The sequence below is a fragment of the Thalia democratica genome, chromosome 1 (assembly GCF_965202585.1).
Source record: "Thalia democratica chromosome 1, ktThaDemo2.hap1.1, whole genome shotgun sequence".
NCBI classification, from domain to species: domain Eukaryota; kingdom Metazoa; phylum Chordata; class Thaliacea; order Salpida; family Salpidae; genus Thalia; species Thalia democratica.
Window position 1 is genome coordinate 44,609,689 of NC_139165.1, and position 13,313 is coordinate 44,623,001.

Sequence of the window (13,313 nt, forward strand, 5' to 3'; positions counted from 1 at the left end):
TGGAACTATATATTTCAGAATTGATAATTTATTTAACTTCAAATAACTTACGTAAACTAATTTTATTTTTCTGCTTATTTTAGTAGGATTATTTGTAATTTATTAGGCCAAATATAAGTTTGTAATAGTTTGTATGTTATATACTTAGCTAATATTTTTAAGTAAAAGAAATATAGAAAAGTACATAGATATAAATTTTTAGAAAACAAACATTTAGTATATATAATGTAATTTTGTTTAGTTAAATTTTAAGTAAAAATAGATTGTCTGTTAATTAAAAAAATAAAGACTAAAGTTGCAAAACTTTATGTTTACACTAACTTTTAACATTGATACTCTGTATTGCCGCTAAACTTAAAGTAATTTTAACTAAGAAAACCTTTGAAATTCTTAAACATAACAATTAATTGTTTCTTAAGTGTACCTTATATAAGTATTATATCTTTTTTACTAATTACAAAACTGTTGCTTATACAACAAGTTTAAAACCTAATGCAAAAAGACTTAAAAAAATAATTTTATAAAGCAAATGCATTGAATAAAGTTTTTGTTAATTAAGTAAAAGACTGTGATGTGATTTTTTTGTCAAAGTAGCAGCCCTAGAACCATGTGTTTGTTCATTTAATTTTGTAAAATACATTTATGTGCAAACAACCTTTTTCCTCATATTATCGACCTAAGTTTAAAAGGATTAAGAAGTAGGTATCGACTTGAGCTACATATACTCTTATAAATCTCTTAAATTTTAACAAGTTTTCTTTGGTAACAAAATAGAATTAAACAAGAAATTGAATTGCTTTTTTTTTCTCAATTTACAAAAACTTAGATACTCAATCTATACTTTATGATCAATAAGCAAACTAAAAATAAAAAATTGTAAGACTTTTATGATAAACACTTGTTTTTTATTTCTTGAAACTTTTAGTTTTCAAGTAATGAATAATATTCTATCTGTTAGAAATTTAAAGTGCACATTTGTGTTTACTTAAAATTAATTACTAAGCACTTTTCGTTTTTAGATCTAATACGTACTAAGACTGTCAGGTGCAATTAAAAAAACTATAAATGTACTTATTTTAATTATGTTAGTAAATAACATAATGTCAAATTATTAAAAAAAAACTTTTGTTTGTAGTTGAAAACTTATAGATTTTTATGTATTTTGCATATACGTGTTTTAGTACATTAATAAATTTTCAATTGACACGATAGTTTCATGGACTTTTACAGGTTTATTCGTGACTAAAATTTTTAGTAGGATGCTTACTTGGAATCATTATGACATGCACAGTGATAAAAATAAAACAAATAAAAAAACATAAATCAAATTCAAAAAATAAATAACTAGAAATAAAACAGGAGAATTTTACGTTTTATAAATAGTTCAATCAATATAAACAAGATGTTCGTATGCTATCAACAAAATTTATTAACATCGAATGAGGCGTTTGCTTGAAATAGAAATAAAGAAACAAATGCTAATATGTGTGCGTTTTGCTTTGGTTAAAAATTTAATCGAGAAATAAATATAAATGATTCATGGTTAATAGTTGGTGTCTCGATCCTGCAAATTTACATTGCAACGGATAGGTCTGTTTAATTGATTAGTGTAAAAAAAGCGTAAAAAACTGACTGTCGGAGTGAAGTCAGGCTAAATTGCAATAATATTTTTGAGAATATGTAAAACTTGAGTAAAAGTTCATAAATAATGTACAAAATATAGTGTTCTAGTAAGAGTTAAAAACTCCTTTTTGCGAAAACTCTGTTTATAAGGGCTAAAGACTGTTTTAAAATTTTGATTTTGACATTTCAAAAAAGTGAAAAAAAATATCGTCATTAAACTTCTGATAAGAACTTTATCAGTAAAACTTTTAAACATTTCCAAAAAGGTGCAGTTTTCTTACAGAACAAAGTTCGATTAAAATAGGAAAACGCTCGGACAATACAGAAAATATCAACAAGGTTGCCGAGATTTTGGAACTATTTCTTTGTTAGAAGTTGTTAGATGCGGTAGAACCTGGACTTCATCTTCTCAGCGCTCTGCAATCAATTTTAAACTTGAAAATAAGCTTCAGAGTCCTGCACTTCGCCAGTGTCTTCTGTTTATCCACCACCATGCAAGTCAGCAACACCACCAAAAAGGAGCAAAAAAAAAGAAAAACATTAGTGACTTTGTCTTTGTTTGTTTTAGTTGTTATTATTAACTCTAGTTTGTTTTTATGTCCGTTTTAAGATGAAAATAAAATTTGAAAATAGTGTATTTTTTAAAAATTGAAATGGTAAAACGGTTTTAATGTTGAAAAAATTTACCAATTATTAGATTTAAAAAAACAAATTTGACAAAGTTCATAACAACGTTTTTACTTTTTACACCACTTTTATGTCACCATTTATATATTACAAAAGCATAAAAACTTGAAATTTTATATTTCATTATATTTTTTACAAAATATATGAATATAATAAAATTAAAAAAACAACTTTTACTTAGACGTATCAAGCTTAACTAAGTTTTTGTATCGTTTCTTTTTTATGTTGACAGTGTTTATTTTTTATAATAAACGTTCAAAAAACTTTGTAGTTAGTTATGTATTAGTTGTGTAGTGTTAAAATTTTTTTTTAATAAACAGTTTTGAATTTAAAAATAAGACAAACTATCATGTTAAAAAAGATGTTGATATAGCGTTTTTGTTGTCTATATTAACATTTAAACTGCTTAAAAAATAAGTAAACTAAGTCATTATTCATGCTTAAACAATTTTGAAATGCAAATAATCAATTTATTAAACAAAAAAAATGTTCATGCAAATTAAATCTACCTTGTTTTGTGTTTGTGCAAGCACTTTTTGAACTCTCCTCATCATATTTTTTTTGTGTAAACTTATAGCTAAAATTTTAGTTATAAATGATTCGGCAGCAGTTCTTTTTCTGATTGAAGTCCTAAACAGTTATTAATTCAATTAGTTGAATTGGTTATTAAAAACAAAATCAATATTCTGCTTGTTGATACAATCATTTTTTGACTTTCAAATTCTACTTTTAGTTTTAATGCAAGCGAGAAAAATTATAGATCAAAATAGACTAATCAAAAAATAAACTTCTATACATTAATAAACAACTGAATGTTTTCACAAACAAAAAATCAAACCTGCGGTGCGTAGGAAGGTGTTGTGGTAAGTCGATTCTTCTGGAAGTTGGTTTGGCAGATGCAAACACAAACAAGATGCTGATCAACAAAACTGCAGTAATTTTCATGTCTGTAGACAGATACGTTGTTTAATCAATAACTTTACGATACGATTACCATAGAATAAAACTGTGATGTTGAACTTACTTTTGTTTAGTTGTTGCGATTAATTGTACTTTTGTTTCTTGTTTTTTTTTCAAGAGTCTGTTTTAGACACTAGGCAATGTTCGTAATTTATTTAGCTGAAAAAAAAGAATTGTACATTAAAATAAAAATTTTTCTTAAGCTTAATAAAGTTTTTGAATACAAGCTTAGTTCAGCTTAAAGCTTAATATAAGTTTAATACATCGAAATACAGAAGCATTCCTTTTATACCGCTTCACCGAAAAAACGAACAACGACTAAAAAAAGAAACGGAAGGAAAAAATCGACGAAAAAATTTGATCTAAATGTTCAGTTGCTGTACTTGAACTTCAACGATATTTAGAGAAATGGATATTATAATTTTTTAAAAACTTTTAACGTTTTAAGTTGTACTTTGTTTATTAGAAAATAAAATTTATTGGTTTTTTAATTTTTTTTTTATAATAACAGTAAACTTGAACTGCTTGAAGCTACTGTTAATAAACTTATTATGTACTTGTTAAAGCAAAACTTGTTTTATTTTTTAAACTAAAAGGTTGAATAAACTAAAACAACTATCAACACAACATAGACATAAAAGTAATTTTATATTTTATCAGTATAATAACGACTAAGTTTTTACTAACTTATAAATTTATTTAAAATAATTAACACTTTAGAAGTAGCCATACTGTACAACATAGACTTAAAATTCAGTAACTTTAAAAAGTTAATTAAAAACTTACGGAATTTTTTATATCTATTCTTTTTTATTTTTTCTTTTAGCTAAAAAACAAACTAATTACAAACACATTCAGTAGAAAAAATAAAAACAAACAAACAAACTGAAATTTTCCTTCAACTAATAAAACTTTGACTTATAAATAAACAACAAAAAGTAGAAAAGTAAAATAAGTTATAGGCTAAAATAAAATAAGCTAAAAAAAGTTTTAGAATTAAAATAAATAACATAACTATATTTCACTAGCTTACTTAACTGATAATTTTTAATATGTTATTATTAAAAACTTCATAATTAGCGATAAACATATGAAAAAAAAAATGTATGTGCTTCAGTGTAAATTTTTTTATAAAATTTTGTAAATTTAAACTTATTTGCTAAAAAAAAATTTTTTTAATTTTGTGTAGTACAAATTGTAATAACTTAGTTAAGAAAAATAAATTTCCAGACAAAAATACAAAATATCTGAAAAACTTTATAGTCAATTTATCAATATTTTTACAATAAGGTATTGTATTGGTTGGCTTTTAAGTATGACTATTAGTTATAAACCGATAACTTTGTTGACTTTTAATTAAATTTTGACTTTATGTCTTCTGTTTTAAAACAAATGTCTTTTATGATAGTACTTTTGAAATTTTGTTTTATTGTACTCCACAACTTTTGAATAAAAAATAAAAGCTTTTCATTTGATATACAAATTTATTATTTTACGCTTATATGTAGTTTTAATTTAATTACAGTTATATATCTTTCTCAAATTATTTTAACTGTATATGGAAAAATATTTTATTGTGGTATATATCTACGAACAGCTACAAATTAATAAGTACTATATAATTAAAAAACTTTTTAAACTTAAAAAATAAACAGCTGCTGAAAATGAATTAGTAGTAACCTATTTGAAAGTGATTTATTTTCTCTTCTTAAATAGCATTAAAATTTCGCTGCTAAACAACTTCGATAAAATAAAAGCTTTACTTAAAATGTTTACCTCTAACTCCTATCACTAAACTATTATGGATTCTAATTAAGTAAACACAAGTAGTTTTTTAATTTTTTTAAAGTAACAAAAAAAAAAGTTCTTGTAGAAATGTACTTTTTTTAGTATTAAAAAACATCTTCTATTTTTCAAACTTTGTTACAAACATGTTTATAATTTTAACTTTTAAGTACCACATACAATTTTTAATCTTGAAAATAATTCTTTAAATTAATGATACGTATATAACCATGATAATGGTATAAATTTAATAATACAAAACAATTTATATTTTTTGAAAACTATTTTTCAAGAAAAAAGAAAACATGTTTTACATGTGATAACAAATAAGTTTGTAAACTAGGTTTTTTTGTTATTATACTGTTTTGATAAGTTACTTTGACCCTTATATTGTTTTATTAACATATTTGGTCAAACTGTTTAAAAATGACTTGTTAAGTTTTAGTTACTAAAAGAACTAATTAGACTAATTTTCTGCCGAATATAAACTAAAAAAAAATACTTACAAAAAAAATTCCAGGATTTTTGATGTTATGTAGATAAAAAAGGGTTTATAAGGGGTTATTTTTTAAAAAAACATTATAAGAACAAGTGTACAAAAAGTAGAAAAATTTTGATTTTAACTGGTTAACATAAAAATAAAGACAAAAAATTTAGTGATCCAACTGTCTATAGATTAAAAGATATACATTATGTTGAAAAATATAAACACAAATACTAATAAATAGTTCTTATAAGCAAAACTTAGTTTTTTATTTATCTATATCAAACAAATATTAATAAATTGTTAAGGTGAAACAGGTTTTAGATTTTTTGCTACGAAAAAAATTTATTAGTAGAAATTATACTTAACTAGTGTTTAGCTCATTGAAAATTTTAATTTATATTCGACAATTATAATTAAAACAATATTTTTTAAAACCTTTTATTAATTTATATAGTAAGTTTTTGATACATTATAACAGTAGCTAAATTTTTCGGTATTTTTTTTCTAAACTTAGTTTTATTAAACACTTATAATATAATACGTATTTTAACATTTTTTTAAATCTTAAAAATAAACAAAACTAAAACAGTTTAATATGGCGAATTTTTATTTTGAAACTGATTAAACTAAAATTTAAAAGTGTTCTTGATAAGAAAATATGCAAATACATTCTACTCTCGATAAAATAACTTTTTATTTTAGTCTTACTGTTAATTCTGTAATGGTAATATTTCAAACTCAAAAGTTTTCAACAGTTTACCTCTTTAAATCATTCTTAAAGAAAATTCATACAGTAAGTGTTTGTTTGATGTTATGTAATTCGTTTTAAAGTTTAGTTTCAAATGGTTGTTCACTGTTTGAGACTAAATCTAAGTTAAAGTTAGCTTTTTATCTGTAAATTTTGACTACTTAATACTTTTTTACAACAACAATTATAAACATGGTATTAAATGTAAAATTGCATAATCACGTTTTATTAAAAACCACGACAAAACCAAAATATTCCGCAAATTTACTTTCAAGCAGTCTGCGACATGACTAGTTAAAAATTTAGAAGGTTAAACGTTGCTCGAAAAGTCTATAAATAAAAACGTAGCGACATTTGTATTTTTAGGCTGACGACGCTGACATGGTAAATTTAATATCGAAAGTCGTATGGATTAATGATATCACCAAAAATAATAAGGTGAAATAACAAAGGACTTTCGCTGGAAAATTGATTATTTTCTCCTCCATCAAAATAGCTCTAGCAAAAAATGATCTGCCTTCGCTCATTTGTTAGGTAGCCTTTGAAGTGATGTGTCGGCTTCCAAAAGTGCACAAAGGCTTTTGACACTACTGACGTTGGTAACAAGATTTAAACTGTTACTACATGCCATTCCTCATGTTCGTTACCATGGCAACGTTTTGAACTTGACCGTTTCAATTTGACACAACCGGACGCCATCATAGTCCGAAGTATCCAATATAACTCAGTGCAACAAAGCAAAATTTATCTAGTTTCAAAGCAGCGCTCACTTTCTCCGAGGTGCAAATCGCCGATTATGATGTCATAATAGATAACCGCCTCTCGCACAATGGGATGAGGCGATTTTGTTTTGAAGGCGCTGTTTCTCGCAAGTTCTCATTTAATCATTAGGTCATGATGTTAAACACGGCCGCCCATCGTAATACACCGATTTCTCACACCGGATAGATTACGTATTCTTTTATACTGGCCTCAATTTTTTAATGCGTGAAATAGAAATTTTCTGATCCTAAACCGCAGGCTTCCGTACAAGCTAATAGGTTAACAGTTGAAACAATAAAGTTGTGGTTGCAATCTTATCTGACTAATTATTTAATTAGGTAACCTTTCGCTTTGAGGTCGTTCCAATTGCACAAACTGTTGCTGCTCAGCTTTTACTAGAAGCGTTTTCAAACGGAAGTGTATACTCAATTTTATGTTTTTAAAGATGGATTACTTAGTGTATTAAACTGAAATGTTTCGAGCTTTAACTGCCGTGTTAAACGTTTGGTTTTCTTAATGGCAGTTAGTTGCCGCAATGGTTTTTACAGCTTGTTTTTGAGTAAGTTACATTTAAAACGCTTCTAAACCATCAAAAAAACAGTGTAAATGTTTATTGCCGTGTTAAACGTTTGTTGAAGTCATTATTTATTACGAGGTAGACATATTTATTTTATTAGTAAAAATAATTTTTACGTCTCATTAGCAGCTTAAAAAAATTATTAAAATATTTAGATTAGTCATATACTTCTATTTCGCAGCTATATATGTAATTTAAAAAATAAATTTTAAAAATTTTACTAAAAATATTCTACATCAAAATAATAAAAGAAGTTTTTGAATGTAAGATTTGCATCATGTTTAGGAGTGCTTAAATACTTTAAAAACCTTATAAAGCTGTAAAAGTATAAAATTTAAAATATATTTAAATGACTCTATGCACCACGTAAACCTATTAGCTTTTTCAATTACCTTAAGTTTTTCTATGGTCAAAAACACCTTATTAAATTCTTTGCTTGTTACGTTTTTATTAAGTGATTTCGCAAGTGCTTAATATTAGTTTATAGAGTGTTTAAAATTAAAACTAGAAGCTTATGAGGTTGATAATGTTTTGACATACTTGAGAACGACCATTAACAGCACAAAGCTTTATTAAACGTTCACGTACGTATAATTCTGCATGTCATATAAATGTCAGGAAATAATAATTTGTTAAATACTAGTTTAATTTGATTTCTATATATAGTTTACTACATTTAAAAATGTATATTTTGACAGCAAGATGATAAATAATTAAGTTATTTAAGTATTTTTAAACTATATTAGGTAATAGTCTCTGTACGAAAGGCTTTTAAAATACATTTGAAATGTTTTATTAAGTGTACTAGTTGTTGAAATCTTGATCAAACTATGAATTTTTTTATTTTTACATAACATTAAGTTTTAATGAAAATCGATCTAGTTTTTATATTCTAATTAATAGTCAAAAGAACTATATGTATTTTGTATTAGTTTCTTATCTTAATTTGTAGTAAAACTAAACTTAACTAGTCCTAGAAAGCTTGATCTATGAAAAATTAAATACACTGTAATTGTTGTTGAAAAAAGTAGTAAAAGTTGTTGGAATAAATATATGGCACAAATAACTTGTTTTAAAAGCTTTTTTACGTTTATAAGTATTATATTCTTGTAATAACGAAAAGTTAGCGATTATATTTAAGATTTTTAAGTCTATAATTTTTTAAACTTATTACCTTTTTGAAAAATTCAGTTTATCACTTCAAGTTTTGAAAAAAAAAAGTCTGTCTTGCTATTAATGAAAATCAATTTCTTAATTTCTTCCGTTTACAGTAAATTTAGTTTTACACAAATCTAAACTATTATTAAACTTTAATTAACCTCCGTGGAAGCTTTACTTTGCTATGTTTTCTAAATTTGATAACATGTTTATTTTATATAATTAAGATTTAATACTGATAAAAAAGCCATCAGGTATGAATTATGCTTAGTTATAAGTTAAACAAAAACTTAAACACAAAAAAAAAACTTTTCTAACAATATTATATATATATAGATTAATATATACTTGGTGAGATTACTTTGCTACTATTAATAAAAGCGTGACAACAAGACTCGCTAAATATCGTGAGAGTGTTACAAAAACTCATAATCCGATCACTAGCAACAAATATAAAAGATATTAGCAGAACTTCTTGCGCGATGACGTTTAAATTAGAGGTGCAACGATGGGGGCAAAAGGTGACTGTAAGTTCAGTTACCATAACAACCGAGGCTGCACCCACAAATTACGGGACGCTCAAATTAAACCTCTTTATGATGATTCGGGAGCGACATGGGGGGACATCCCATTTCGGAGTGATTAATCACAGGCTTACCGTTAATCCGAGGAAAAACACACAAAACAGTCAAAAAAGTTTCAGTTTTCTCCGAAAGGAACTATTTACACAACTTTCAGCTTTTAGCACAACACGACGCTCAATTCTCGGGTGGAAGTTTTAACCACCACCTGCCTGCGGAATGCGGCTACTTTTCAATTTTCGAACGTTTTCAATCGCTAAATGTAACAAAAAGTAGTGTAATCCGTGACGCTCAAGTGCGCAAGCGTTTGTTTTGCCTGCCGCGATCGAAACACAAACATGTCGACTTCAAAGTTCAAAACCTCTTCCGCGCGTCCGTCAGCCACCGTGAATTGTTTCGACCCTGACAACGGGTAATCGCATTCGCGGTCGACTTACAATTAAGAGGGGTGACTGAAACAATGAAAAGTTATTGTGGGCGACAAGTGTTTTCAAAACCGATCAATTACAACCCTAAGACCTTTGACGTAACTCTCGGTGTATTTTGCTGGCTGCTATAATTAGAGATAACGTAATGGTAGTGATGGTGCTTTGAACTTGACGAATTAGCAAAAACCAAAATATATTTGTACATAATCTCTGCTAAGCTATCATTCATCCAATTATGTTATGATAAAAAGCCACAAGAAAAAAGGCTACGAAGCGATTGTTTTTGAAAGGTTGCCTTATCAGTTAGATCTACGAAGTTGTCGCATGTCAAAATCTAACAGCAGTTGAAAGAAATACTACCATTTTAGTACTATCTATAACTCATCAATTACCAATAACTTATTACTTAGAAGTAAAATGCATTCTTTTTAATGCAGACTTTTATTAAAACTACTATTTTTAGAAGGTTGTGCCTTGAGGAAGATATAAAATTAAGCAAATGTTATTAATATTTTTTTATTAATAACTATTGAAATATATAAAGATACGAAAAGTAGTGTGTATTAATAGATTAGATTATATTGGTACATCGAATAAGTCTAAACTTGCAACACTTTAAGTAGATAAACAACTTTAAAATAAAATACAAAAACGAAAAAAGAACTGTTAAATTCATACGTTAGAAATATATATTAGTACATAGTACAAATAAAGAAAAATTATAACTTAATTATAATACAAGATTTTAAACACCGCATTTTCAATAACAAACACAAAGGTTTGATTCTTCAGATTACACGGAGGCAGTTTTACATTGACCTAACACAAACACGATCGTGATTATTGTACGTCACAATTACATTGCAAAACAAAACACTTTTTCAAAAAACCGTTATAAATTTTGAATAAGCCTTACGCTTAATTTTTACAGTGGTTGTTAAATAACATAACAGAATACGTGTTTGGCTTGACAGTTATAATTTTTGTATATAAATTTTAGTGATTTGATGACACGATTAAAAACAAAGTGTGAGCAACTCGAACATGATTTTTTAAATCTTAAAAAGCCGTCGAGATGCTTTGTAATATATATAATGGTTAAATGTGTAATCATTCTCGGAATTGTTAAGAAAAATTTACTAACAATTGATAAAATGAAAAACTACACGAGAAAAAGGAAAAGCAATTGTCAATAAACTTATTTCACTAAAGACAGTGATGTAAACTCTAGTTTAAATGTTGTCTGTTATTAAATAAATTGTTTAAACTAATTTATTTTAAAGTACGGTTTAAATAAAGTTAAGTAGACAGTATAATTTGTCGTATTAAAAGAAAAACTCTTACTTTTCAATGTTAATGTTTTTTTTAATAAAACACTTTGATAAATACGTCAAAAGAAACATAACATAACTGATAAAAAAGAATAAAACATATTTACAAGTTGAAGTATACAAAATAAAATCTAAAAAAATGTATACTTTTTTTAAAACTACTTTGTTTTAAAGTACTAATATATTCGAAAACTCTTATTTTTTATACTAGTTTATAACTAATTGAGTCACATGCTTCTTGCATTACTACTTACATTTTTTTTTTACATTAAAATATAATTGCAACAATGATTTATATATTAGTTTATTAATGTATAGTATGCATTTAGCACAAATCAATTATTTATCGTTTAATTAACTTGTGTATTAATCTCCGAGCTGATACAGTTTCATTTAAAGGAAATTGAACAATTTCTAATAAAGCTTATAAATTCTGAGTCAATTAAAACATTTATCAGTAAAATATATCAGAAAATTGTTTAGTTTTTCTCTTTTAATCATTGGTAAAATTTTAAGCAACGCCTTTTCTCTAAAAATAATAAGTACTTTTTCAGAACGCTAATACTTCTAGTACTTTGTCTATTGTTAAAGGGTTGTAGCTTTGGGTTATGAACTTTGTAACTGGCTATTAGAAAATTTTTAATGTACATCTCTATTGTCTGTAGTGTATTACATGGTAATTTTTATTTATGATAGTGCATACACTTTTGTTTAGGTACATATGCCCTATAGTTTTTTTCCGTTTATTTGTCATTACAATGTTTTCATTTGTTTTCTATGTTTAAGAATAAATTATAAATTTTGGTTCATATTACCTAAAACTTGCACTACTATACTTTTTTTGATAATGATTTTAATATAACTTTTGGGCATAGTAATCAAACAAAACTAAGATCATTTCGAAATTTAAGTTTTATACAAGGAAGTTTTAATATCTTATTATATTTAAGTATTCTTAAGATACTAACATATAACTGAAAATATTTTTTTAAGAGTGGAAGTTAGAAGTATTCAGTTTCGGTTTAGATTCTCAAACATAATAATAAGTTAAGGTTAAATTGTTACAAAATAACTCTAAAAAATTTACTAAGAGAAAGTAAGCTACCAATTTATAATTTTACGCATTTAAAAATAAATTCATTAAGCTCATCTGATGCAGAAAACGTGAAAATTTTAACTTTATTTTGTCGTAATTTGCAATATACCAGTTTATTTTTGTCGCTAACGACGCAAAACGGCAGTTTACCATTTACATAAGACTATTGGAATTGCAAACAATGAACGTTCCTGTCATTATTTATTTCGCAATTATGTTAATTCATATTTGAAATTTAAAGTTCAGCATCTAAAAGCATCTAAAATCAGCATTTTTTGCGATGTAAGCGTAATTGCCTATGTCCATGCTCAAACTTGCAAGCTAAATCGACCTCGAAATGTCATAATGTTTCTATAATAAACTTGAATTCTAGTTAACGCAGCAATTATATGAGAAAAAAAATCCTGAATTCTGAGCGACGAGCGAAAGTGCAGTTCAAGTTTGTGACATCTGTTTCGACAGAGTACAAGTTTTTAATGCGGGCAAATACTTTACTACGCCGCTTCAAGCCTGCGCGGTTTCGTTGTACCGTTTGAGCTTGTAATTTGCCATCTTTAATGCAATGTTTAATTGCTTGTATTAAGATGGGTAGCAATTTGGCTGAAACCAGTTGAACCCTTCCTCAGAAACGTCATTCTGCTTACCTACTTCAGATTATGGAAATGCTCATCTACATTTTTAAACTTTAGCATACATTTTACACTAGCTTTTCTGAAGTAAAGACCAACAGCTAAAACATATTTTAGTTTTCTAACTTTTTTGTTCTACAAAATTTAAGTTGATATTTCGTATGTGTTTATATGATTTAATAAAAACTAATGAAAATCGTTTTTAACAAAAAAATTCTACATCAAAATAGTATTATGAAAAGTTGAATGTAAGACAAAATTTCTTTAACCATAAAGTTTTGATTTAAGTTGAAGTTCCTGTAAAAATTTTAAAAATGTTTTTTTTGATATTTAATAATTTTAGACTTTTGTCTAACACCAATTATATACAATATGTATAATTGTAAAATAGTGTTGTACAAATAGACTCAATATTTTTATAATTTTGTTAACACAAAAACAATATTTGTTGTAATAAATAC

General features: G+C 26.0%; 1 protein-coding gene across 2 annotated transcripts; it reads right to left on the minus strand.

Annotated features, from left to right (window-relative positions):
• Nucleotides 1-1,409: 1,409 nt before the first annotated feature.
• LOC145844385 (uncharacterized) lies at nt 1,410-3,431 on the minus strand. Of its 2 annotated transcripts, none has more exons than XM_082951793.1 (4): nt 3,335-3,431; nt 3,149-3,257; nt 2,820-2,940; nt 1,410-2,040 (listed from the first exon to the last, which is right to left on the minus strand). In XM_082951793.1, the coding sequence occupies exons 2-4, from the start codon at nt 3,253-3,255 to the stop codon at nt 2,002-2,004; spliced, it is 267 nt and encodes an 88-aa protein (XP_082807919.1). In that variant the 5' UTR covers nt 3,256-3,257; nt 3,335-3,431; the 3' UTR covers nt 1,410-2,001. The 2 variants fall into 2 exon arrangements, with proteins under 2 accessions (XP_082807919.1, XP_082807911.1); XM_082951785.1 differs by having other exon boundaries at nt 1,410-2,099.
• Nucleotides 3,432-13,313: the final 9,882 nt, after the last annotated feature.